Here is a 27,223-nt window from a genome sequence, read left to right as displayed (position 1 = left end):
GTTAAAGCGGCTGACAGTCGCTTTAAAAAGGGTCTACTGAAGCCTAATGCCACTCATAGTGCTCTATAAAGGGTTACTTAGGCACCCTACATTGCATAATATTATGCATTGCGTTTTGCTATTTATATGATGATAACTCTGAGCCCAAGCCCAAGGTTTTCAGCAAATTAAATACAGTAATTCAACAGCTTGCTACACAGGTCACTGTTTATCGACCTTTATGCACGCGAGCGAAGATCGGTTAAATACACAGAGAATGTAGCTGCGCCAGGGAGACTTGCACACACGCGCACGCACGTGCCTCCGTACGGCCCCGCCATGCCCCTAATTGCATGTGGATTTAGTGCGCGCGGCAATGCGCCGCGCACCTCACCATTAATTAATCGGCAAGCGACCTGGCCGAGGCCGGGCCGCAAATGGACGACGAGGGCTTCGGCAGAGAGCGGCTCCTTCGCCAGAGTGCCCTCGCGGTGATTGACGACCGAGATCTCGAGCCATCGAGCGGCCGCTTATATTTACGGCGGGCCGGCCGGGATGCGAGAGAGCTCCCTAGCTCGCTCGTTCGCTCGCTCGCTCCCTCGCCCGCCCGCCCGCCCGCCCGCGTGCCACTGCCGAAGCGAGCGAGGCGTGAAGCCGCACCATTTCAGGCTGCTCTGGCAGCTCGGCGGCGGCGGCAGCGGCGCGAGCGAGCGAGCGAGCTGTTGGCGCGTTCTCAATTTTGCGTTCGGTTCGGCCGGTGACCCCGCGCCGTGTTTGCGCGGCGTGCGACCGCGTAGAGCCGGCGGCGCTGAGGAGGAGCGGGGAGCCGGGCGAGCGCTCGCGCCTGCCGCTCCGTGCCAGGGCGCCGGGCGGCGCGGGTCTGTCCGAGCGAGCACGCGGAACCGGCCGGCGATCCGGGGCCCTCCCGAGGTACGGTCTCCTTTCTCACGGCCGCACGCCAGCGGCGGCTCTTCGTGGCGAGGCGGTGTTCGTTCGTGTAAATGCTCCTTCGTGGGTCAGAGAGCTCGACCTTGACGAACAAACATAGGAGGTGTTTGTTAGGGGCCCAGAAGCTCTGTAGGTGCACGCGGAGGATGCTGAAAATGTCGCGGTGAGATGCGGTTCGGAATTAAATGGGGGTAGCGTTAAGTGCACGGCGCAATCGGGAATAGGAGTTTGCAGTGAGTGAGGTTTGTTTGCATGTTAGAGGGGGGCAGCTCGTGCAGTGAGGCATTGGAGTGCCATCAAGAGGTTGGAAACCAAGTGGACGACCTCCAGCAAAGGTGATTGGATACCGTGCGAGAAAGACTCTGACGGTTGCGTGTCGACTTCAACAGCGGCAGGATCTAGCAAAAAGAAGAGTGACGGTGATGGTGGTGGTGGTGTTGTCATCAGCATTGGCTATGATGACTTCATCACTGTGATGATAACTTTTGAGTGATTGATGCCATTGCTTTTACCCGGTGAGAGGTAATTTGCATTAATTGCTCCTGTTCCCTGACTTGTTATAAACCTGTGGAAAGTTACCATATTGGCATTGAATAGTGGTACATTTATGCCAAATATCTCTCGCATTTGTTTTGTTCCTTATATTAAACAGGCCCTTTGTCACCTTCGGACGATAGTGGCTATGCACGTGGCCCGCAGTCCAGCACTGTGGAGGTAGCAAGGGTTGGTGGATCACACGCAGATGTTGTGAAACTCCCTTCCCTTGGGCATCAAAGACGAGCCATGCCCCTGGCTTGGCCAGGAGAATGCGGTGCAGAAAACGTTGACTCCGCCTGTTCGGTCTGTGCGGGACGGAGTGTTACCCCCTTCCTACGTTGTCGGTTGCCTCTCAGTGCCCCAGTTTCGTCCCACGTGCATGAACACTCATTCAAATTGTCTGAAAACATCTAAATGTAACACAGGGCCCCCAGAACTTGGGAAATTGCTGGCGCCGGCTCACCGCGTGGCTGCCTTACCGCTCGTCTGCGGTTCCTCCTCTCGCCTCTTCGTTGTTCTCTGTCCTTGAGAGGGAGCGAATGCTGTGCGTGTTACGAGCTGAAATTACTCTCGTAATAATACGAGAATAACAATCTGAGTACGACGTTTCGCTAGTAATTACAACTAGCTTCATCTGCCGAAACGTCGTACTCGGATTGTAAATGTTGTGGATTTACTCTCCAACACACCGGTGTGCTGTACTAGTAACTAATTGGTATGTTCTGTTTTACGTGACGAACCTTGCTAATTGGCTGTGTCGGGTGGTGGCCGGTTTACCGGCACATTTATATTTACGCCATCTAACACAAATAACTATATTATGTATGATATTGGTCGCGAAAGCCTACGTGTTAAGCTTGAGCTCTTTTGTTGGGCAATTTTTGGGGGGATTTGGGATTGGGGCTACGACACCAAAACAATGTGGCCTATATTTGCTAACGATGATGCGTCAAGCCTCTGGCGGTCTCTTTTGCGGAAGGCGACGCAATTGGTAACTCGTCGGTGAGCAAGCTGATCACTAGCCCCGCCGAGTACACTTCAACTGCAGCCGCATCGAGAGCACGGACAACTCAGAGTCAGAGGAACTGTATGGTCGAATGGGAAATGTGTAATGCTGACCTCCATCAGTGACCCTGTACCACGAGTGAACATTTCCCATTTGGACAGAAGTGACTAGTCTCTCTATCGGACAACCACTGTGGAATTCCTGCAAAGTGGTATTCGTTTTATGATAGGATGAGTCAACCCTCGACCGGGATTGAAATTCACAACCTTCTGATCCTGAGTCAAGCACTCAAAGCATGGCTAAGTGTTCCGACAAGGGGCTATCATCACTCAAGCCACGAAATGATTTTGCTCCAAATATTGGCCTCTGTTTGAAATTGGCCATGCAGAGTGTGCAAGACCTTCTTGCCATAGCCACCGTTTGATAACCGGTGCCTGATCGGTCATCTACAACTAAAATGGCACAATCTGCAGTGAATGTTGATGTACTGCACAGCGAGAGATAATTCTGTGAGAAATGGCACCCCCTGTGATTTGTTGTATTCTCACAAATGTGAACTGCCTGCTTTTTTGTTTTGTTTTCTGCTTTATAACCTCCAAGGTTGATTTCCTTATCTGTAACATGGGGTCAAGATCACGTAATTAAAAGCGATCCGAGATGAAGACAACTTTAGCGTAAAGTTGTGCTGCTACTATTAGGCTCTAGCCCGATTGAAAGTCTGGTCTAATTGATCAGCGTTGTCCCCAAAATTGGAGACCCAAACCGGAGCCAAAAAGGACAATTTCCAAATCTGAAATCATGTCGCCTTGACAGCTACTTGTCGGCGTCTGTACTACAAGTTAAATGTTTCATAGCATTACACAATCTGTACATATGCACGCTTTTTTCTCCCTCAATTTTCCTTTAAATAATGGCTGTTGGTTCAGCGCAGCATGCTTACGTAAGCACCTTGTGGGCAATGCACAGTTATTCTGCTTTTGAGAGACTGGCCTCCGTCATAGGAATGTGGAATTTTAACCACTGGCAAACCTGACACCAGTGGGAATGAACGCCACCCAATGTTACTTTGAGGTGGAAGACGCGTTGACGTTTTTGCAAGTTTTTTTTTAGTTTTTAAAACAAGCTAGGAGCAGGTGGCACGTAGCTTGCAATGCAGAACACACACACATTGTCACGTGGAAATGACAAGGCGGGGAGAATTTTTGGAAATTCGCGCACAGTCTCACATTCTCCAGATGGTCCAAAAAACACAAGTTGCCGTGAACTCACTTTTTTATTAAGTTTGATTAACCGAAGGAGAACTCCTGCCAGAGCTGAGCTAAATGGAGGTGGCTTGTGGCACCTGGCCGTCTGTTTTCTCAGCTGTGCCCCGTGCACACACACACACATGCACACTCCACGACTCGCGGGGCACACACGTGTACACACACAGTAGCATATTTAGTAGCCAGGTAATGATTTACCCTTCTCCTGCGAGTCAATAAATTGTCGACAATCATCAAGCGTGATTTTTCCTTGAGGTGGAACAGTGACGCGCTGGTTGTGAACCAGAACGCCTGGGTTTGATCCCTGGCTCCGGCTCACGTTGGTGGCGAGTGATACTTGGACCAGTCCTGGTCTCCCTTGAATTCACCAACTTGCATCTAACCAGCATGGTGAAGTGTGTTCAAACAAATCTCATGACCGTACGGTATGGACAGGCGTTCATCCGGCGGTGTATTGACAAGGGACTGTAAATTATTTATTTTGAAATTATTCTTTCAATTGTGTGTTATTAACGATTCTGTCTTATTTATCTTTTTCTCTTCAATATCGTCTGTCTTGTGTGCTTTGTGGCATTCATTCCATGAGTGCAATGGCATCATGTGCATAAAAAATTCGAGTAAGATTATCCCAATCTGTAAGTCGTAAATTATCTCTCTCTCACACACACACACACACCATGTCACGCATGTGCCTTGAGTTGTAATAATCCATTTCAACTGCTGAATTGCTTCACACGTTTGTTTTTTTTCCTGCACGTTCTGTTTACCCGACAACCCTTACGAGTTGGCTGTGTCGGGTGGTGGCGGGTTTTAACGACGCAATTATATATTTACGCGATGTAACCCAAAAAAAAATCTCTATTATGGAAGTTGATGAGTGTCACCATTTGCCGAGGCAATTACGAATTCTGAAATAAAGCCGAGGCGCTTGCTTCATTGGAGTGATTTGTTTCACTCACGTGGCTTTTATTATTTCCTGCTCGAGCCATCTCAATAAAAGCCTGTTTCTCTCATTCATTATTGTTAATTGAAAACTAAAGTAGCATTTAATTATTTTACTTTGTGCTGCGTATATAATTACATATGTATAATTACACATGCAGCGCTGTATGTAATGGCACGCTAATGCGAGGCTATGAATTTAAAAAAAACTATAGGAAACATCACGGCTCGTTCTGACAAACAGTAGGGTTGCCCGACGCTATTCATATTCATTAAGGTATTATTTTTTTTTCTTCCTCCAAGCGGAAAGAATTTGGCGAGAGTTATAACTATTTTGCTTCGTATATTTGCCCGTCCCATGTTGGGAAATGACCTTTTTTGAAATGGTGTCACTTCGGTTTGGCTTTGTTGTATTCGTTTAGGGCCACAGACACACACTTTACAAATGTTATCTAAATTACATGCTGTGCTATCAGCAAAAATGGCATATAGAAAGCCCTAAATTGTCCACGTTTTAGTTCTGATATTCTGCTATTTGCAATAATTGCTTTGGACTGTTTACATTACACCCCATAACAGGGTGTAATTTTACTCACAAGCTGACACTTAACTCTCAATTTTCACACTGGGAATTGCAGTTAAACTATAAACTCGTTTTTATTTAACCAGGTAAGGCGACCTGGCCACAAATGATAGCTCAAAGTGACTCATCATGTGGAAATGTATAGCAGCCAAATAATCGAAATGCCTGTTTCTAAATGTGGAGAGAAAACCCGGGGATCCGGAGATGATTCCACGTGACCACGGGGAGAGAGAAACTCAAACTCCAAATATACAAGCATGAGTGTCAGGATCGAACCCACGAGTCCCTGCATACCGGGCGAGGTAGTTCACATCTCGCCAGCCCATCATCCTTTCAGGGACAATAAAATGAGCAACACTCTGTGGAACGTATACAGTGCCTGTTCTAGGCATAAATATAAAGACAACACATTCGTCGAGAAGACTTTCCTTCGAAAGAAAATGTACATAATCGTAGACATTTCAGGCCATGGTCTTTCTCACTTTGCTTCACATGACTCTCATTATTGTTTGTTAAGGCAGTGTTACTGACGATCGTGTTGAGTTTTGGGTGTTGTTTGTGCCTCCGCACCACTGCCAACACAGCAGCATCACCAAATGTTTTTTTTCTTGACATTGAGCTATCATTGATTTAAATGTTTTAGTTATTTGTATTGTTGGTCTTTGTACCGTTCTGACCGGCCCATACTGAACATCTTTTAAAAAGAGTTTTATAGCTCATCAGATTCCTACGGTGTAAATCAATATCCTGCTTCCATTTCTGGATTTCAACCGGGCTTATGGAGATGTGAGCACTGCCCTTCATAATAGTTTGAGCACGGAGTCACTTTGACTAATGATACAAACCTAATGTTACTATATATACATATAAAACATGTTTAAGTTGCATGTCGTTCTCCAAATGTTTAAATCACCCTGCATGGGTATATATGCGGCGTAAAAATAAAGCGTGTAAAATAAATATCTCGTGATATATATTTCGTGGTAAAGCAACTACACACGCGATGTGCATAATTTTGAAATTGAGAAAAAGCTGATCCAAATAACCCCGCCGTGAGTGACGTCCTCTACGACTTAAAGAACGGTTTCATTGTGTGCCAAGAAATTAACCAAAACTAAAAAAAACAGTTTTTCTAGCGCTGACCGAGTCCATTTAATGTACTCCGGTGTTTAAATTCGGTGAATGGAATTGGTTCACCGACATCAATCCACGGAGGCAGCCAGTGTAAACAGTGTCATTAATCATGGCCCTGCCAGCCAAGTGTGCTGCTGCGCGCGATTTGGTGCGCATTGTTCGAGGATTACATTTATCTGTACAATGCTAAGAGACAATATATATTTACGTGTGTGTGTGTGCGGCGCGTGCGTGTGATGGAGCGGGGAGCGGTAGTGCAGCGGTGAGAACGCTGCGCGACACACCCGGCGACCCGAGTTCGATTCCCGCTCACGGCGGACACCGGTGACGATTATCTGTACCGGTCCTGGGCCTCCCCTAGGTCGATTCAGCCTCAAATGAGGTACCTCGTGCGGTGTGTAAAAACGTCGCCACCGGGGAGACAAAGGCGACCGGGCGTGGTGCTGACCACCCACCCCCTCGTGTGTTGTGACAGCCTTCATAGGTGCTACTTCGCGAAAAGCACTTGCCCCATGAGTCCGTTAAGGTTATATGGAGGATCGTTTTCTACATGGTGGAGAGTGCCGAGAGCATTGGCACATTGGTTTGCATGCTGTGCCACAATCTCAGCAACCTGCTTTCAAATCCCAGCCGTGCACAACAGTGCCAAGTGGTGTCTGCATCTGCCCCAGACCCTTCCTAGGATCGCTCAGTCTTCAGTGCATACTTGACGGGAGTATGGACACACCTCTTGATGTAAAGGCATCTCCGGTGGATGTTGGCCACGTCGACCCTTCTGTGGCATCAATAGGTGCTTACACTTATCATCATTAGCCACTGCTGGATGAAGGTCTCCCAAAGCCATCGCAATCCCTCGTGGTTCTGCAGTGCAACAAAATCCGTCTCCTGAACATGAGCTCAATTCGTAGCTCCGTCTCAGATGTGTTCCCACCTTTGGCTGCCACTCCGCCTTTAGTCTCAATTATCAGCCACGGACCCTTCTAGTGATCTATCCCACACAAGCTCCAAGAATATATCAGTGTCTTTGTGTGTTTACTTGCACTGGGTTATACGTGTGTGCGTGTATGCGAAGTGTAATTACAGTATACCACGAACATTCTTAGTTCGTTATTTAAAAACAAAGAAAATGTATGATGCCCAGGGATGTAATACTCATACGAGGATCACAAGAACAGTAATATAATTTACTCACGGATGTTGTTAACCAGATACGTTCGGACACATTTGCGCACATAGTATGTGAAACGTCTCACGTTTAGTCAGATGAATTCGAGAACAGTAATAGAGGAATGGATTAAGAGGAGGGTTTTCCAGAGTGTCCTGCATTGGGATGTTTGGGCCGTTTCGTTATTGAGTGGCATGCGGGAGGAGGCTGGAATACCTGGATGAGAAACCCACACGCACGTGGAGGAAAATGCTCAACGCTTTGCACAGATTGATTCAAGACTCCATTGTTGCACCTCCATGTGCCGGCCACCTCGTAGCCCTAGCCCACCAAACAACTAACCAGGCTCAATTCCTGCTTATATTCTGAGATCTGACGAACCCAGTGAGCGCGCAACGTTGGATCAACGTTGGCACGCGGTTGGAACTATTAGACGAACGTTGGCCCAACAACGCTCCATTATTGCACGTAGGCATGTTGAACTTCTTCCGCACCGTACGTAGCCGACCGTGCTAATCGTAGGTGCTCATTGTTACTGGGGAGATGATGATGCACTCAGGTCGATTTGGATGGAGCATACAAATAGCCAATGGAAAAACCCCACGCGAGACGTAAGTGCCTCCGTGCTGGCTCGGCTCGGTTGTGGGGAAGGGTTATTACAGTGTTTGTTTTGGAGCCGTCAGGAGATATTGGATCGGGGGCATCGGACGCTAAGCCTGCTGGTCGTGACTGACACCAGAACTGAGGGGGAATTCGTACATTGAAACGAGCGGTTTCGTTACCTTTCCACTGGGAGACGTGCGTTGCTGTACTGGCTGATTTTATTTTGTTATATTGAAAAGCCTTGGATGAATACGAGGTTTGATTTCATCTGACACATTCGCGAGGTAAATTACTTTGATTTGGTTTCCCTAGTATCCACTGTATGTTAATTACATTAACAGCAAAAATAATAATTTAAAGACTAAAGTTTGTGAGAACGGCAAGCTGGCAAAAATGTTGCGCATTTCCACCCCCCCCCCCCGCCATCTCAGCAAGAACAAAAATAATTACTCTTTGAAATGTTTAAATCAAATTAACTTGTGGCATTACCACTGCTGACTCAGAACTAATGATATATCCACGTGTGATTGTGGGTTGGGGACCGGTGGTGTGGCGGTTAGCGCACTGCGCTACGAACCCGGCCCCCCCCCCCCCAAGTTCGATTCCCGCACACAGTCAACGTCAGTGACGATTCTGTGAACTGGTCCTGGGCCTCCCCTGGGAAGACAAAGGCGGCCACGCGTGGTACTGGCCACCCAACCCCTTCGTGTATCGTGCCCGCCTTCATAGGTGCTCGCTAACAGCACTTGCCCCAGACGTATATAAAGGCTATATAGGGAATCTTTGTGTTCGTGATATGCATACTGGCCACAATGGTCGATGAGACTACACTGGGAGCCTTTGTTGTGGATATAGGTGTACATCAATCTTTGAGCATGTGTATATATTGAAGTGTATTTTTGTACGTGGGTATTTGTGTCGGTATTGTACACACCTACCTCTAATGACTACAGCATTCAGATCTTCGAAGCTAAGCAGTTTGAGCCTGGACATGAATTGGATGTGCCACCAGCATGCACGCCAGCTTGTCATGGGCGACTGTGGGGCTGTGCTGTGCTGTGCTACCTTGAGTGCAGCAGACGGCAGTGTATCAACCAACGTTGGTTGTTGTACTGTGCTTCTATGCTCCCACGTCTATGCCCCCTTTCCTGCCCCCCCCCGCCTTCACCAACCCGCACTGACAAGCGAGGTAATGGTCAAACAACCCCCACGGCCTGAATTGTGTGGGGTGGCCGTCATCCAGCAGCGGACTTTAAAAGAGGTCCGGGCATCTATATTAGATATCGACACTTGATTAGACGGTGTTATATAAGCCCTCTCTTGGCTGGCAGACCTTGGTATTTATCTCCTGAACATATTACCTTAACCAAGAATAGAATATATGCTTTGGTGTATATATATATAAACAGTTATACTTAACAAAGGCAATACAATAAAGACGAAGCTCCCCCGTATAGCCTTAACAGACTGCTGGGGCAAGTGCTGTTAGCGAGCATCTATGAAGGTCGGCACGGCACACTTAGGGGGTGGCCAACACCATGTCCGGCCGCCTTTGTCTCCCTCGTGGCGATGTTTACACATCGCACCAGGTACTCATTTGAGGCCGAGTTGACCTAGGGGAGGCCCAGGACCGGTTCAGTTTATTGTCACCGGTGTTGGCTGTGAGCGGGAATCGAACTCGGGCCGCTGTGTTGAAGTGTAGCGCGCTAACTGTTGTACTGCTGCTCCACACAAATTCAAAATAGCACGCAAATACAAACACAAACGAATATATTTTTTGCAAAAATAGGAATAGGTTTTACCCTTTCCAGCAATAAAACACAAGGTGTTAAGATGTTCAAACACCAAGCAGAAACCTTTTTCAACGCATCAAGTCGGCATTAACCACACATACGTGTGGCAAAACATGCAGACAAACACGCTCTGAAAACATATATATTGTCAAGTTCTGATACTTGCATTGTATTTGGACCGTTCGCCTTTTGGAATTCTCTGGTCTGACACTGGTGGTGAGACAAGGCCATGAAGAAGGCTGTCTCTGGTCTAGGGCAATCAGATTCAAGGACAATGCCTTTATACAGTATTATCAGAGCTTGTGCGTTTGCATGTTTTGCCACAAGTACTGCGTGTGGTTCATGCAGGCTTGATGCCTTGAAAAATGTTCTTTTTCTGGAGTTTGGACATCTTAACACTCCCTGATTTATTGCCAAGAAGGGTAAAGCCTATTCTTATTTTTGCATCATCTTGGATACTGGCAAAAGTCCCCATGAATATATTTGTAACATATCATAATGGTGATTCTGATAAGTCTTTGTTGTATGATGGCAATATAGTAATTGCATGGCAAGCTTCCGCCCTTCCTCCCATGCTGTTATCTTATCGTTAACCGTAATGAGCAGGGCTTCATTATTTTACTGAACGAAGATTAAACGTCTCACCCCCGGCTAAACGAGGGATGTTTTCTCGGCGAATTCCCACTTACTCTCGGTCGTTTTGGAAAAGATCAAGCCACCCTCCTCTGGGTCTGCCTGCGCCACTCTTTATCTCTGAGCAGAACTCTCTACTTTCACTATGGAACACATTTTTTGTAAAACAATTTTTTTATTTTTATTATTTTTATTTTACCTGTTAAGGTCCACTGAGGTCTATATTTTTCAGAAGTGACATGGCCACAAATGATTGCTCATTGAAGTGGCTAATCGCATGGACATTTATAGCAGCCAAATGCTCCAAGCACATGATTCTCAATGTGGAGGGAAAAACCAAAGGGCCCGGAGAAAAATCCACACGACCACGGTGGGAACTTGCAAACTCCAAATATACACCAGGCGTCAGGGTCGGCATCATAACCCACGACCTCCTGTATATTAGGCGAGGTAGTTAACATCTCACCACCATGAGATATTAGATAATTTCCAGTAGTGGTTAATCTCTCAACATGCTAATGGCACAAATCTACTATTTTAGTTTGCCGTGTCTGTTATGCATATGTAGTGTCAATGATTCAGAGACAGAGTTTCTAGGAGGCACTTTATTAACAACTTTCACGGTCTCCTCCGCACACCTCCAAGTAGCTCAGCCTAGCCTGTACACAACACTCGCCTTCTAACACTGACGGCGCTGACTGAGATAACCAACTGCTCTCCTTTGTAGCGCAATATCTAGCGGAGACGTTTAGCGACAACAACGACGAGACGAGTTCACTCCCAGAACCGGCAGCCTCGAGCTTCCCGCTCTCGGCTCCTTTCATGCTCCCGGCACGCCCTGGCCCCGCCCTGACCACGCCTCCCTTCTCGAACCCGCTAGCAGGTTCCAGGGGCCTCCAGATGGGGTCCTTCATGACCCTTAGCCTAGTTCCTCTTCCCTGCCAACACACACCGTGCTCACGCTCACCAGCGTGTGTACTATCTGTCCACCAGCCGGCGCGATTACCCAACACATATAAGAAACAGCACACACATATATACACACGAGTCCATTCCCACGGCCACATTTAGATGATCGGCAAGTCTCACATGGCGGGGTAGAGTGTGGTTACTCGCACCTCTACCGGATTGTCTGGCCAGAGTGGATGACTATGCCTCTGGAGGGGCTCTCTCGAGTTCCCTCCAGTGGTGGAGACCCCTTCTGTCAGCAGTGGCGTGAGCAAGCACTTGCAGGGCTGCACCTTTATCTTCACCATGTTAGTGTGGCTTGTTTGTAATTTGTCTGAGAAACGGCACGAGACATATATGGGTCCAAATCCTACAGGCACAACGTACACAATGTGTACGGCACGGCGGTTAGAAGATTGGCAGCGGAAAATGTGTCGGTTGTCATTCCTCTGAGGTCGATAGACTAAGTACCACTTTTGAGATTGCAAAAGGTTCTTCGGCAGGTCACGGGAGACTCTAGGTCAGGGGTGGGCAACCTGCGACTTCGGAGCCGCATGCGGCTATTTCAGGACTGGCTTAGTGACGTCAATTTTGAATGATCTCTGTCGTGTCGTATTCACATTGCATGGCTGCTCTTAAAATATAGAGTTTTTGTTGATCGAATTCGAAAAGAACGGCTCTGCTTGTGATTTTGGTTTGCCGACCCCCCTGCTCTAGATCGATATGGGTTTCAGACCAAGATGACTGGCAGATGCATCACCTGTGCTTTCCTATTGTGGCATCGACATGCACGAATTAGACTCATAATACAAAGGGTGCGTGGAATAGAGCTGGTCCAGGAAGGACTTCAACAAAGCCAAGGCCGTGGAGAAGCTTTGTGCAATCGTCTGCAAAAATTCAGACGATTAGAGACAGGGAATGACCTCCCCGAGTAAAGTCAGAGCTGTGGCAACATCACGGTAAATAGTCAGCAGCATAATTGGTTTATTTTAGGGTTAAAACTTGTAGGTTCGATGCCAATTACTTAACTACAGTTATCCTTCACCACCCAAAATGTGTCTTGCTCATCAACAGTCTGGTTCTCTGAAGAAGCTAAATCAATTGGTATGTTTGCCAACAACGCGACAACTTGAATTGATTGGCTATGTCAGTGGGGTAGAAGGTTCTAGTTAAATAAAATGACGATATTACCCAAAATATATTTAATCACTAATCGTAATAAAGCTCGTGGGAGCCTACGTATAAAATTAAACAGTTTCGAAAGTTCAGACGAGAATGTGGCAACAAAGTGCAACAAAAAGTAGTCAGGAACAGGAGGTTGCGATGTATGTTTGTAGAACTTCTTTTGCACCGTATGTAGCCAACCATGGCGATTGGAGGTGTGGGGGAAGGGCAGCAAACTAAACACAAAAAGCAGTTCTAAAGAAATTCGTTTCAGTCTAGATTATTTAAAAGTGCGTAGCTCCAGTGGCTTCCTAACATCGGAAGGAAGAGCGTTCCAGACGTCCGCAGAAGTGCATCTGAACGCGCGCGATGCGGTGACCGTCTTTGTTCGATGGCCAGCCAAAAGCCGCTGCTGTGAGAATGACCGGAGTTTGTGTGGTGTTTTATGCTCCTTGACAAGAGTAGGAAGGTGTTGGTGGGACTTGTACACAGATTGAAACCGGGCAGTTTACTCATATCCCTTTTCCACTGGCACATCCGAGCCAAGCCGGGCCAGTTCCCTCACGGTACGGGTGATTTTCCACTGGCTAATGGCCAAGCTGAGCAGGCAACAAACCGTGAAGCGATGGCCTCAAAAGACATCTAAATCTGACTGCAATGGTGAGTTGTGGTTTAATTACAGTTTTAGTGGAATGTATTTTGAATAGATACATGTCAACCCATACGGTTTACCCATATTCTTATGCAGGGAAATTGAGTTTTTAGGTCCATACGGCATACAACCGTTTCAATACGGGCAAAACTAATTTTGTATATTTCTTTGTTTCTCTCTTTTAATGGAATTTTGTAGGTTAGACGTTGAGATTTATAAGGGGACGAGGTGACCAATAAGGTCTCAGTTAAAGTATTAAAGCTTTCGTGACTGCATAAAATTACTAATTGTTTTTTTCGGTAAAGTCATGTATGTAGAAATACAATAAAATTATATTAAAACAAAAAACAATCACGACGTTTCGATCACAACGCAAGCGATCTTCATCAGGTGTCAAGAACAAATCACGGACGTAAATACAACAAAAAGATGAGAGACGAGAATTCAACAAACCTGAAAAAACATTATGTGAAGCACATTCAGTCAGGCCAACAACACAGTTAGACACTTCCTGGCGGACCACGAATTTCAGAAGAGTGTTAAATTTCGGGTTCAACCTTTGGATTGCACATACCAGCACGAACTTTAACACTCTTCTGAAATTCGTGGTTCGCCAGGAAGTGTCTAACTGTGTTGTTGGCCTGACTGGATGTGCTTCACATAATGTTTTTTCAGGCTTGTTGAATTCTCGTCTCTCATCTTTTTGTTGTATTTACCTCCGTGATTTGTTCTTGACACCTGATGAAGATCGCTTGCGTTGTGATCGAAATGTCGTGATTGTTTTTTTGTTTTAATATAATTTTATTGTATTTCTACATACGTGACTTTACCGAAAAAAACAATGAGTAAGGTCTCAGTTGGTCTGTAATAAGGTAAGCACTGATACGAGGTTGATAGGTATGTGAATATGTTGATTTTATTTTATTTGCTCTGGATGGAAACTGTTGTTTTAGTTGGACAATATTATGGAAACCACACTTTGTCGAACTGCACTCCAAGACTCACATCAATGATCCTTTTTTGTAGCCCTGAGAGCTCGGCTTGGCCATGTTACGTGAAAGAAACGATATTTAGTTTTTTTTCTGAATTGGTTGATTTTGCTGAGTTGCCAAATAGATCACAAGGCACAATTTAACTAAACAAACTAAACTCAACACATCCGTCAATAATGCCGTGCTATGTCCATTAAGGCCAGAGTGTCATTAATGGACGTGTTCATCTTTGTTGTTGTGTGCAATTGAGTTTTGCGCCAGCAATGGATGATGCAAGCTCAAGCCATCCAACCTTCTGCACAAGAGCACCTCGATTTGTCTCGTTGTTTGAACAGGGGGGTGAACCCAAGGATCTCAGCGTCACCGGCTACAGCGCTCTGCCATGACCGCCCAGAGGCACCCAGCCTCCTCATTCTCGATGCGCATTGCACAGTCATATCTAGGTAACAATCGTACATTAAAATAAGTGCTTTGATGTTAGGGGTTACCATGATGAAAAATAAATTACGTAATAGCGTCCGCCTCCGCATTCCTTTGATAGATGCTACTCTTAAAAGCTCTTTTGACTGCTCCGTCATATTAAACCGCGTATAAATACGCCGCACGCAGAATAATGTGCAAATGATAAAGGCACCGCTCTCCCGTAACGTAGCACTTTACCTTTCTTCACGTCATGCCATACGGGACGTCTGCTTTCAACGCCCAAAAAAAAAATCCCTCGCAGCGCAAAAAATGTAAATGAAGACAACGAATCAGAAGGAGGAGAGGGAGGAGAAATATAAAAAAAATCAGCGGGAATCAAAGGCGCTGAGCTCTGTTGCGCAGCCATGAAAAGCCTCCCAATATATCACAGGCGGCTTCTCACTTTGTTAAGTGTCCCTCGTTTAATGGATCCAGTCGCTAATAAATAATGACAGCGATTAACAGGGACGGACCGCTTTGTGCAGTTCACGTCGGTAAATGAAAAGCCGTCTTTAATGAATAATTGATGAAGTCACTTGGCCAACTGCGGTAATAGAAAGTCAGTCTTGCTTAGTCTTATCAGCACTGGGAAATTGCCTGCGACCTTTTGTGTGACTGGCTTTCATAATTAGCACATTCTAACAGGAATCCAGGAGAGTGGAATTTTTTTTCTTCCGTTGGGCGCGAGCAGAGTGCGAGCTTGGACGCCGGGCATAGCGAGAAACGAGATTCCTTTGTGTTATTATTATTTAGGTTTTTTTAAGACGCAGCACACCCAACAAAGGGATTCAGTGGCGCCGTACCGTAAAATGTACACCAATAAAAACTGCGTCTCCAGTTTGCCTCGCATACCGTAGAACATAAGGAGGTTTTTAGTTTATTTCTAAATTGTGATAATCGCAGCGACCAGGTGTAGTTCTTCAGGCAGAGCGTTCCGAATCTGAGGGCCAAAGAACCGAAAAAGGCCGAGTACCTAAACGTTTTTTTTTTACGAAAGAGTGGGTGATGGAGGAACGTGGCTGTGTTCGGAGCCTCAAACTCCTGGAACAAGGACTGCGAGGATTGTTCGTTGTGCGTTCATTTCAGAAAAGTTACAATCAGGCACGCGACAGAATGCCTGCTGAGATGCCCCTTTCGCCCTTGCGTGCATGTGTGTGTATGTATTGGGGGGTGGTAAATTGAAAACATCCACACATTTGCTGCAGTTTGCAAAAAATGACACCGTGAAACATTGATTGAACAATCAGGCCAGAGTCAGTATTGATTAAGAGCAAGTTTTTGAGCATTGCTGCATTCATAGATTTAGTTTTTCCCGTTCCAAGCATTTGTATTAGTTTTTTTTTAACACTTCACAGCAGTGCGGGCTTTGTGCATTTACAGCAGCCGTCTTCGTGTCTCGGGGGTAGCTGTGTCAGCTGAAGGAATTATTCACAATGCGCCCCGATAAAGCTTTATTGTCGATTTGCGCGACCAAGAGCGCTTTTTTTTTGCGAGCGTGGCGGCGATTGTGCGCTCTGTGTGCAGTGTGCCCATGAATCCTTCGCGCTTTAAACGTAATTGCACTTTATATAAATTGCGGTTTACGTGAGACGCTCTTAATTGCTGTTACAGTCCCGCCTATCCCCCCGCCAACCCCCCCCCTCCCCCCCCCCATTTTCCAAAGAGATTCCACGCACGCTCACAACTGGGTATCCCGCAGCAATCAACACGCCAGGAGTTTCTGCCAAAGTCAATGAACACTCGCTTTGCCTGCAGACAGCTATTTGAAATGTTGCGAAAGGCATTGAAGTCAAAATATCTCTCCGCGCAAATGAGTATTGGCGGCGGATATTGCACGCTCTTTTTTTGTGCGGTGGGGTCCAGACCCGCCGCAGGGGGACACATCAGTGGGTACTGAACAAAAGTGTTTGCTTATTTTATTGACCCCGTAAGGATGATGGCCTGAGGCAATGACAAACTCCATGATCTGAACTTGTAACGTCTCAAATGTGAGTCCACATTCCCATGTATTGAAGCGAATCCCTGCATAAGATGCCCACTGTAGACGTCCCACAAAGCGATACAAATTTTATCGTACCAAATTATACGTATAACATGAAATAGACGCGTGAGATATATATGCAATCCAACTGGATGTCGAAGTGGCAAGACTGCCGGGCTTATCGGGCGAGCAAGTTGTGTTTTCAAATCTAAGTCAGGCGTCCAATCCTCCCATCATCCTTTTGGAGAAAACACAACGGAGAACCATATTACAGGAAAGTCAACCAGAGCTCGTTCTGTGCAAAGGCCGATGCTTACCAGGATAATGTGGAGTTTCCATCTCTTCTGCCTCAAGACCACCAAATGGGGACGAATATTGTTCAGCACTAAATTGTAGGACAATTTAAATTCACTTCACACGTAGAATGGTAATGTGGTGAGTCCAACTGAGTCGCAGACGTTGTTCCTTTTAGAGGCAGCACATTTATTTGTAACACGTAACACAAATGAGTAACTGCCCCTTCATCAGATACAGCCTAGGGTGGTGACCACCCAGCTAACTACATTATACAGAGGAGTTACTGTTACGAAGGGTTGGGCCCTCACTCGGGTCCGTGACCACGTGTTTGCCTCCTCAGACGTAGAGCTTCCAGCTTAAGATGTAGAGCTTCAGCTGGTGGATGTGGAGCTTCAGCTTGTAGAATGCAGCGACCTCGGTCCCTCTCAGGGACCCGCCTTAGATCCCCCCACGGGTCGGGGCCGCTCCGCCCCTGGCCCCGTCCGCCCGCCTTCTGGAGCCTTCTAGCTCCCCCTCGATCCCCCTGGAGAGCTCTCCCCGGACACGTGATCACCCCCTAGTCCCCCCACCTGGGGGCCTCTCTGTGGACACTTTAGATCACGTGTCTGCAGGGTCAACCAGAGTGCCATGGCCCGGGGCAACCCTGTCCTTAGGCTGACACTTTCCTGCTCCCCCTTGTGGGAGACCGCACTGCACGCTATGCGTGATGCCCGTGCTATCCCAGCGCTCACCAAGCCCCGCTAGGGCTGGTACTACACCCACCACGGGGTGTACGCGATGACGGTGCATCGCACGCCACGGCCCTTCTGGACCGGCACCATACAGTAACATCCCTGATGTCACTACATCACCCCCACCCCTTCGTAGCATCCAGCCGTCCCGGCTGTCAACTCCCCCTGCAAATAACAATTTAAGTGAAATGCAAGGAAAAAAACCAGTGTGCCTCAACAATTAACAAGAAAGAAAATAAATACCCCAACCCACCTGTACAAAAATTACACTATCCACAAATGTAAAAAACCCGCATGGAGAAGGGTGAGAACGAACGAACCCATAACAACAACAATAAAAACACGCGTAAAACCTCGGGATCCCCTCCACCACCCCACCTCCCACTTTCATCGTGTAACAACGCACGTGAGCTCAATGATCAGCCAATGACTGCCACAACACAATGGGTGCGACAAGCAACTGACAGCATTGGAGCGTGTGTGCAAGGGAATCACGAAAAAATGAGTCTTTGAGCGAGTGCGTGATGGCGGGCCTCCAAGGGAGGTGGGCTCGCTCACCCTGGAGGACCCGGGGGAATGCGTAATTGTTCCGCCGAACCCGGCTCATCACAAAGAGCAGTAGGCCGGGTTGACGAATCCACTGCTCTCGAAGCCCGCGAAGTCGGCATGCGCGGCCGTTCAGAGGACATTAGGTGTGAATCGCTTCGACTGGGACTAACCACAGTGGGCACACACCCCGGGTCGCTGGACGCACTCAACACTCTGCCTCAGCGATGTGGAGATGATATGAATTCGCATGGTGCGATAACCGGTTCCAGGCGAGAGGGATGGATAAAACAAAATTCATCCACATCCCGGGATTGTCGCGTGCAAGGCTCAGCACCCGCATCCCCGACAACGCCCCCTTCCGGATGTGCCGGCGACGCATGAGCCAACACCGTAGCCTCCCGGATGACCGTGGTGTCCAACCCAGAATTAAGAACCTGGATAAAAGGTTTCTGGTCGTCGGACACCAATGTCTGAGCTACAATTCCATACCCTGTAGCACCCAAATCGAGCGGCTTTCACAAGTGGAGGGGAACAAACACCTGCACCGTAGCATTGGCCGCACGGAACCGGTCAGAGCTGACGCACCTCACGATCACGTGTAGGACTTCCCCTACCGACGCGTGATCGGGCCGCGAACCAAAATGCCTAGATGGGTGAGGTGAGGCCAGTGGTCGAATGTGGAGTGCGTCGCGACTCGCGTTAGGGTGTAGAGAAGTGTAAGTATGGCGGTGATGCCGGAAGGCGCCATCGTGGGATGCGGCAGCCCAATGCCACGTGGCCCGGCAATCTGCACCGGTAACAGGTAACACGGCCGTCTCTGGAACGAGATGAGGACCTTGGCTGCTGCCGCTCGTCCATCCGTCGCACGTCACCGTCACCCCGGTCGCCACCACCCCGAGTCGACGCGTATGCCGCAAGGGGCTCCGCTCCATCCGGTGACCCTGGTTCCGTGCGGGACATGACACAAGTCACCAGCGCCCTGGCCCAATGTAGAAGTTGCTGGGCTCGAACGCACTTGGCGACTTTGTGGCGCGTGTCCACCGGAGGCTCGTAAATGGACACCAACCGGTCGAAGGCTTGTGTGAGGGTGGATCTCTCCGGCGGCGGGATGGCGAGAAACGCTGTAAGGGTGTTATCGTCAAGGGCGACGGGTAGCGCCCGCAGCGCCTCCATCTCCGACCGCCCTGCCAAGCTGGCGTTCGTCAGGAACTGCCGCTTGAAGGCCACCCAGTCGCCACTGGTAGCCGTGTAGTCTTTTAACAAAGGGAGTCTGACATTGGAGTGCCGGGCTGTCCCTCGGCGCCGACGGTGCATCTACAATTTTGGCGGGCTGCGCGCTCCGCGCCGGCAATAAAATAGTGGCCGAATGCGTGGGCTGCCCCTACCGAGTTTCCTGCCCGTCGTGAAATGGCGGTAGAGTCGCCATCCACGAGTGGCATCGCCGCTCCCTCCTTTGCTAGCGAGACCGCGAGGCTAAACTCCACGAGGAGCGAAGTTGCCGTGTAGAGGTGCTCCGCGAGGCGATCGTGCAGCTCCCGGAAGGTCGCCACCGCCGACGGCGAAGCGTCAAGCGCCCGGATGGCGCCCTGCTCCACTGGCGGCGTCTCCCCCACATCCGCTAGAGCTGTAGGCTGCACGAGGTCCTCGTCCTCGCCGTCCGACGCCCAGGTACGAAGTCTGCGACGCGTAGGCATAGTCTACAGCTAGCTGAATAGCTAGCGTGTTGGCCACTTCCGACACCAGTAGTGAGTCCAACTCAGTCGCAGATGTTGTTCCTTTTAGAGGCAACACATTTATTTGTAACACGAAGGGGTAACTGCCCCTTCACCAGATACAGCCTCAGGTGGTGACCACCCAGCTAACTGCTCTATACAGAGGAGTTACAGCTACGAAGGGTCGGGCCCTCACTCGGGTCCGCGACCACGTGTTTGCCTCCTCGGATGTAGTGCTTCCGGCCTGAAATGTAGAGCTTCAGCTGATGGACGTGGAGCTTCAGCTTGGAGGATGCAGCGACCCCGGTCCCTCTCAGGGACCCACCTTATATCCCCCCACGGGTCGGGGCCGCTCCGCCCCTGGCCCCACCTGCCTTCTGGAGCCTCCTAGCTCCCCCTTGATCCCTCTCGAGAGTTCTCCCTGGACACGTGATCACCCCCTAATCCCCCCACCTGGGGGCCTCTCTGTGGACACTCTAGATCACGTGTCTGCTGCAGGGTCAACCAGAGTGCCATGGCATGGGGCAACCCTGCCCCTGGGCCGACACTCTCCCACTCCCCCTCATGAGAGACCGCACCGCACACGCCACGCTCACCAAGCCCCGCTAGGGCTGGGACTAAACCCACCACGGGGTGTACGCGATGACGGAACATCGCGCGCCATGGCCCTTCCAGGCCGGCGCCATGCAGTGACATCCCCGATGTCAATACAGTAACAATACAGTAAATACACAGTGGCAATTATTCACCTCGGCAAGGGTGGTGGGTTTCTTCTCAGGAGCCTCCTGCATGGGTATGTATTGCCAGTCCTATTATTAGTGAGGGATTGAGCATCAGAATCCAAGTCTATATTCATCCTGAAGAAATCCGATGAGCTTTGAAGATTTTTTTCACAGAAATCCAGATTGGATCCACGTGGGAAGAAACGGTATGGCCTGTAGAAGACCTACGCATGAAGGTGGTGTTGCGCTCAAAGCTCCGCACAGATAGAGTCAATAATAAATCGCTGTACTACCACCGCCTGAACACTTTGCAGCCCAAGCCTGCAATCCCTTGCATTCCCAAGCAGTATCCTGTACATGCATTAATCAGACTCAGCTCTGCTTCGCTTCTGAGAGATGTGAAGGTCGGTGTGTGTATTTAGTGATATTCGGCCATAGGCAAATAAAAAGCAAGTGGCGCTTCATAAATCATGAACATAGCGGCGAATGAAGATCACGATAATTGCAACAAACCACCCTGGATAGCAATGCTTAGTGTGCCAGTGGTTAATAAATACACAATAAATAAATACACAATAAATACACTGCTAATACACACGCTCTGTGTATTAGCAGGAGCGACGCCTGTTCTTACAACTTAATTAGCAAACAATACCCCACTTAATAACATTACTATTGCGCTCAGAAATCGTAATTAGTTTGAGGACATTTAAAATAAATATACATGGTGGCCCAAAGGTCAGGTTACGTTGGGTTATTTCATTCATTTTAACACTGGACTTAACAAATTTGTATTGTTTATTAAGTTAACGTTGTGTCTATTATAATTATTAATCTCGAGTTTTATTCCTGTGGAGGTCACCTCACATCCGTCGTTTACAAAAACTCGACCAAGAATCCCGAGTGAATTTAAACAAATGTTCAAGGATTGCAGCTGTAAACTTAAAAAAAAAGTCTTAGTCATTTCAAAAGGATAAGTCATGCATGCATTAATGTTAATGGAAGCCAGTTTTAACATTTGTTAAAATAAATGAATGATGTGTCCTAACTTTTGGGCCACCCAGTATGCGTAATGTTTTTTTTTTCTCCCCAGAAAATAAAGAGTTGAAATTTAGAGGCAGCTGGTCTTGTGAAGATTATACTCGTCCTCATTACGGAGACCAGATTATGCTCTTGAAATTTCACGGTCAGTCCAGCCCCGCGACCCCTCAGACCTCACCGTGCCACTCAGAGGCCACTTCTGTGTTTGCGCTTCCTCCTGTGAATGCAAACTCCCCCACACTCAGTTTTCGCGACCAATATCATCCATAATATAGGTTTTTTTGGCGTTAGATCGCGTAAATATATAAATGTGTCGTTAAAACCCGCCACCACCCGACACAGCCAACTAGTGAGGGTTGTCACGTTAACAGGACCTGCCAATTCGTCACTATTACAGCACACCGGTGTGTTGGAGAGCCAAGCCACAACATTTACAATCTGAGTACGACGTTTCGCCAGTAATTACAACTATATAAGGAACAAAACAGGTGGATTTCTCCACAAATCTGGCTGTTGCCTGATGAAGCTAGTTGTAATTACTGGTGAAATGTCGTACTCATTGTAAATGTTGTGGCTTGGCTCTCCAACACACCGGTGTGCTGTACTAGTGACGAATTGGCCACGCTCTGTTTACGTGACAACCCTTACTAGTTGGCTGTGTCGGGTGGTGGCGGGTTTTAACGACACATTTATACATCCCCCACACTCGTCCACACGGTCCGGTGACTGCGTACGATGACATCGTATCCCAAGGTGAAACGATCTGTTTTGGAACAGAGAGTCGCCACGACTCGCGCGTCTCAGTCATAATACTCCGTCGCGTGCGGCTGCGTCGACAGGTGGATGGACACGTGGGTAGGCAGATGAGTTCTCGTTGTAGGTACGCACCGTGAGGCTCTGCGCCGTCCTGATGGGTGGCAGAGCGATTAGAGCAACCTGACTCGAGTTCAAATCCCCGCCAGGAGTCGACCAAGCTACACCATCCCTCGGGGTTCACAAACGCTCCTTCGTAGGCAGCGGTTGTTTTTTTTGCCACGGATAGGCTGGTCCCAGTCCATAGGAATGTGGACTTCCCCCCCCCCTCCCCCCCCCACTGCATCAGGGCCATTGAGAGAGGAGTCCTTTCACGCACACTCATTTGTGCGTGACATTTTACTTGCCTTGCCATGATTTTCCTTTTAATTTAGATTTAAATGCTAAAGCGGCTTAGTATGGGAAAACAGAAATGAGCAAACAGACCCCCCCCCCCTCCCCCCGTTGACTATTAATAAGGAGACTTATTACACCAATGCATTGCTGTACGATGCATGTAATATTCATCTGACTCAATTAATTGAATGCATGGTATGTTTTTTATGTCCCGTAATAATATGACAAGTCCTTCAAACGCATTGGACATTAAGATGCAGTTGGTGGCGGTCTTCCTAATTTAACCCCAACACCGGTCTCTTTTCCCATGGATTGTTTTTTTCCCCCCCTTCGAAATTTTCCTTGGCAGCCTCTCCCTGGGGTCCAGCGACGCCGCCACGCAGGGCTCCTCGGGGGAGCCGGACCTCCGCTCCGACGGAGAGAGTGGGGCCTGGGGTCGCGGGGTCGGACGACCCCACGCGGACGCGGCACAAGCGGCGAGCGGTCAGCGGCGTGGACCACAGGCAAGTCCCGCTGCACGCTCTCAGCTGCATCGGAACATCAGCTGGCCGGTTTGCGCATGTCTTCACGAGTGGAAAATAGACGGCACGCCCTCGTGAGACTGTGACCATGCAGCCCAAAGCTTCAGCCGTATGGTAGACAAACTGTGGCCTGTTCTCCTTCAACAGAGCAGGAGACAAACTACACATTCTCTCCTGAAGCCCTTTCGTCGTGGCTGGCAGACCTCAACACTGACATTTCCTGAATATGTTGCCATCTTGAGGATAAAATAGAATCGCCTTTTTACCACCGGTCCCGCCGGTCAGCCGTCATCTCTTCTGGCAATGCAACCTCGTGCAACATCGATGCGTGTTTGAACTCTGACTGACGCGTTTCTCATTCTGATTCTCAGTGTCATTCTCAGCATGGATCTCTCTGCGAGACTTTGCACTTGAGTCTCTGCTCCACTGTTGTTTCCAGTGTCCGTGCTTCCGATCCAGGTGTCATAGCAGGCAGCAATCGTTCACTGGAAACGTTTCTCTGCAACAAACACATGGGATACAGCAATCATTTATAATCCACTAACTCCTTTCGCCGTGTCATTTATAGGCGTCGTTTGACCATACTTCACCAATCTGGTCAGTGTGGTTGTGGCAGAAGCAACGCTCAGGACCAATTCAAGATATTGATAGCCACCGATGATCGCCATTGTCAGGAACTGAACTCAGGTGGCCAGGTTTATTGCACGGGTGTGCTAATTGCTGTGTCATTACTCCCCAGTAAAAACACGTGATTACAGATGACGTGCACATGGCACACGGCATTAAAACGACCACTCTAAGGCGGTTCACAATACACTACGTACAATCTTTAACCCTTCACCCTTTGATAAACTGCTGATCATTCAAACCAGCTAATCATATTCAGATCTCAGTCATAAATAAACTCAGTCTATCATCCATCTGATGGTTTTCAATTCAAGTGCCACTTTGTGTTAATTAACACAGGGGTTGTCCTATGGATTGACGGTGCCTTGCCATATGAATGTGGAATTCGACCCTACCAGCTTCGGAGATGATTACTTGCACCCATGGCTGTATGAGAATTGTAACAAACTTGGACGCTGTGTGTGCGTGGCGCTTTGGGTTGACCGGTCTGAAACCCCCAGCTCACGCACCCGAGAACCCGTTTTAATGATCAAATCGCCGCTGCCCACATTCAAACCCGGCATCTCAGTGACGCTGGCTCAGTGCTGTGGCACAGACAGCCCCCTGGGTTCTCCCAGCCTCTTTCTATCATCTGCTTTCTTTGCGAAGCCTCATATTTTTTTTGTGTTCATGCGGCCCATTCCTGTGGGACTCCTCCTCGAAATGCCAGTGTGCCGCTTGTAAAAAGGCTGCAAAATCATGCGAAGAATAACGTTAGGGATAGCCGCACAGCACGGGTTGAGGCAGCTAAAAGGCGCCTTTCCATCTGTATGGTCCACGCCTCTAAACCCACTGAGGTTTAATGAAGCTTTATATCAGCCAGCCGCACCATCAAGCAGAGATTTTTTGTCTTAAATGGGTTCTGCGCTGACCCGTTTCACAAAGTATAATTTGATCCCTTTTAAAATGTTATATTGATTTTTTTCTCGGGCAAGCGGGAAAAAAATAGGAAAAAAGATGAATTCAGAAATGCTTCTCTCTAAAATATGTGGCATTTGTAGGGTTATGAAATCCATCCAATTCCTCTCCTTTCATTTGTGATGGTTGCCTGGAGTGGATAATGAGTAAGAAATATGCATGTAGATTACACTCCCGCTAAGAACACTTACGGCCCATTCCACATTCTGCACACGAGAAAAATAAAATTAAATGGGAGCAACCATGAGGTATAATTCTACCCAAATTGTACATAGCCTCTATAACACGACAACTTCAATTTAGTTTAATCGTATCAAATGGGCTTTGCTGGACCAACTCCTCTCGCTGAACATTATGACCCCGTTCGCGAGCGTAAAACCATACTCCCGAGGTGCGACCGCGTTTAGGAACCTTGGCGAATGCACAATTGGGTTGTACCACGAGCTCCACGAACCCACGAATAAGGGCGCCACTCACTTGAAAACGCCACCGTTGTCTTTCCCAGCAGCTTGACGGAGGCACGTGGCAGATGCAGGCCCACCACCCTGGCCTGTCGGCGCTGGATAAGCGGTCTCTCTTGGGAGCTTGGGGCGGCGACGGCGGCGGTGGCGACGGCGGCATGGTTATCGCTCGCGGACACTCGCTCCCGTCCCCGGAGAGCCCGCGTCTCGACAGCTGCGCCGGCCGCTCCCAGGGACGCGCGGGACTCCCGCTGGCTGCGCCGAGCGATGGTGCTCGCCCCTGGCAAGGTGATGAGCGAGCGGCTGCAGAGCCGCGGCGAGGCGAGGCGGCGCCGAGAATTTCCGGCGCTCCCCCGATGCTTTCCGCGGCGCGTAGCGAGATTCCTTCGTCGGAGGATTGGTGCCGTGGTGGAATTGGTTAGCGGGGTGGACTTACCGATTCGATCTCGTGGCGTGGGAGTTGAAACAACGGGGGTGTGTTTCTTAAATCCCTTTGTGCACGCTGTAGTGGAAATGGGTACGCACGACAGTTCGTCGATTGTGCTGGGGTGATGTGAGCGTGGAAGAGTAGGCGAAAATAACCTCGAGGACCTTCCATCATCAGCAGCAAGGAAGTGCAGGCCTCCTGTTTTTAATGATTATTTTTACCCTTAATTGGTTGACTGCATGCTAATTAATAGCCTGTCATTATAATACCATTATGATGAGGCAGGTGGTACTGTGGTTAGAGATGCTGAACTTCCACACGGAAGTTCACAGATTTAAATCCCAGTCAAACGGTTCCTTCTGCCAAATATTACTTTGAGATTAGCACATCGAGTACCACTTTGCAGGAAATCAGAAATTTTCCAGAGTAAAGCCAATTGAGATTTGCAGCTCTTTTTCAGGGCGACTTGGCCAGCAGTCAACAAACTAAATTAAAACTAAAGCACTTTTGATTTTACCAGGTATGACCCACTGAGCTATGTAGCTCTTTTTCAGAAGCAACCTGGCCACAAATGACAGCTCAACAAAGTGGCTTATCACGTGGAAATTTATCGCAGCTAAATACTAAAGAGGACCCGGAGAAAAATCTACACGACCACGGGGAGTGAGACATGCAAACTCCAAATATACAGCAGTCATCAGGGTCGGGATGGAACCCACGACCTCCTGGATATCAGGCGAGGTAGTTAACATCTCACTACCGCGGCGCCCACCAGCGGGCACAAACGAGCGTGGTGTCATGCTGTGGGCAGCCCATATGCATTCAATAATCCCCCCCCGCACTTCGCACAAGAAGGGTTCACAAAGTCATCACATCTATCCCTCTCAGGAACGAAACAGGAGGATGTCTCCACAAATCTGGCTGCCGCCTGATGATGCTGGTTGTAATTACTGGGGAAACGTCGTACTCAAGATTGTAAATGTTGTGGATTTGCTCTTTCCAACGCACCGGTGTGCTGCACTGATAAAGAATTGTCACGTTCTGTTTACGTGACAAACCTTACTAATTGGCTGCGTCGGGCGGTGGCGCGTTTAACGACACATTTATATTTACGCGATTTGACCCAACAAAAAAACACCTGTATTATGGGCAAGAAAAGGAAATTCCACATTGCTATGGCGGGATCTATTCCTGCAATGGACAGCCACTGTTGGACACCGCGGTGGACGTCCATGGCAAGAA

At 48.4% G+C, this 27,223-nt stretch overlaps 1 protein-coding gene across 3 annotated transcripts in view; it reads left to right on the top strand.

Moving 5' to 3' along the window:
* LOC116942267 (dynein axonemal heavy chain 3-like) overlaps window positions 1–27,223 on the top strand; it is an 859,832-nt gene that overhangs the window by 177,693 nt on the left and 654,916 nt on the right. For 2 of the 3 annotated variants that reach the window (XM_032953963.2, XM_032953966.2), the window contains 3 exons: window positions 777–909; window positions 23,338–23,491; window positions 25,599–25,842. In XM_032953963.2, coding sequence (XP_032809854.2) covers window positions 777–909; window positions 23,338–23,491; window positions 25,599–25,842 — 531 coding nt within the window. The remainder of the gene's footprint in view (window positions 1–776; window positions 910–23,337; window positions 23,492–25,598; window positions 25,843–27,223) is intronic. The other variant, XM_032953964.2, reaches the window with a different exon arrangement.

This window comes from Petromyzon marinus, chromosome 14 (assembly GCF_048934315.1).
Source record: "Petromyzon marinus isolate PM22_M1 ecotype Great Lakes invasive population chromosome 14, UKy_Petmar_22M1.pri1.0, whole genome shotgun sequence".
In the NCBI taxonomy this organism is placed as follows: Eukaryota; Metazoa; Chordata; class Hyperoartia; order Petromyzontiformes; family Petromyzontidae; genus Petromyzon; species Petromyzon marinus.
Note: the sequence above shows the minus strand (reverse complement) of the source record. Positions and strands in the feature narration are given on the sequence as shown.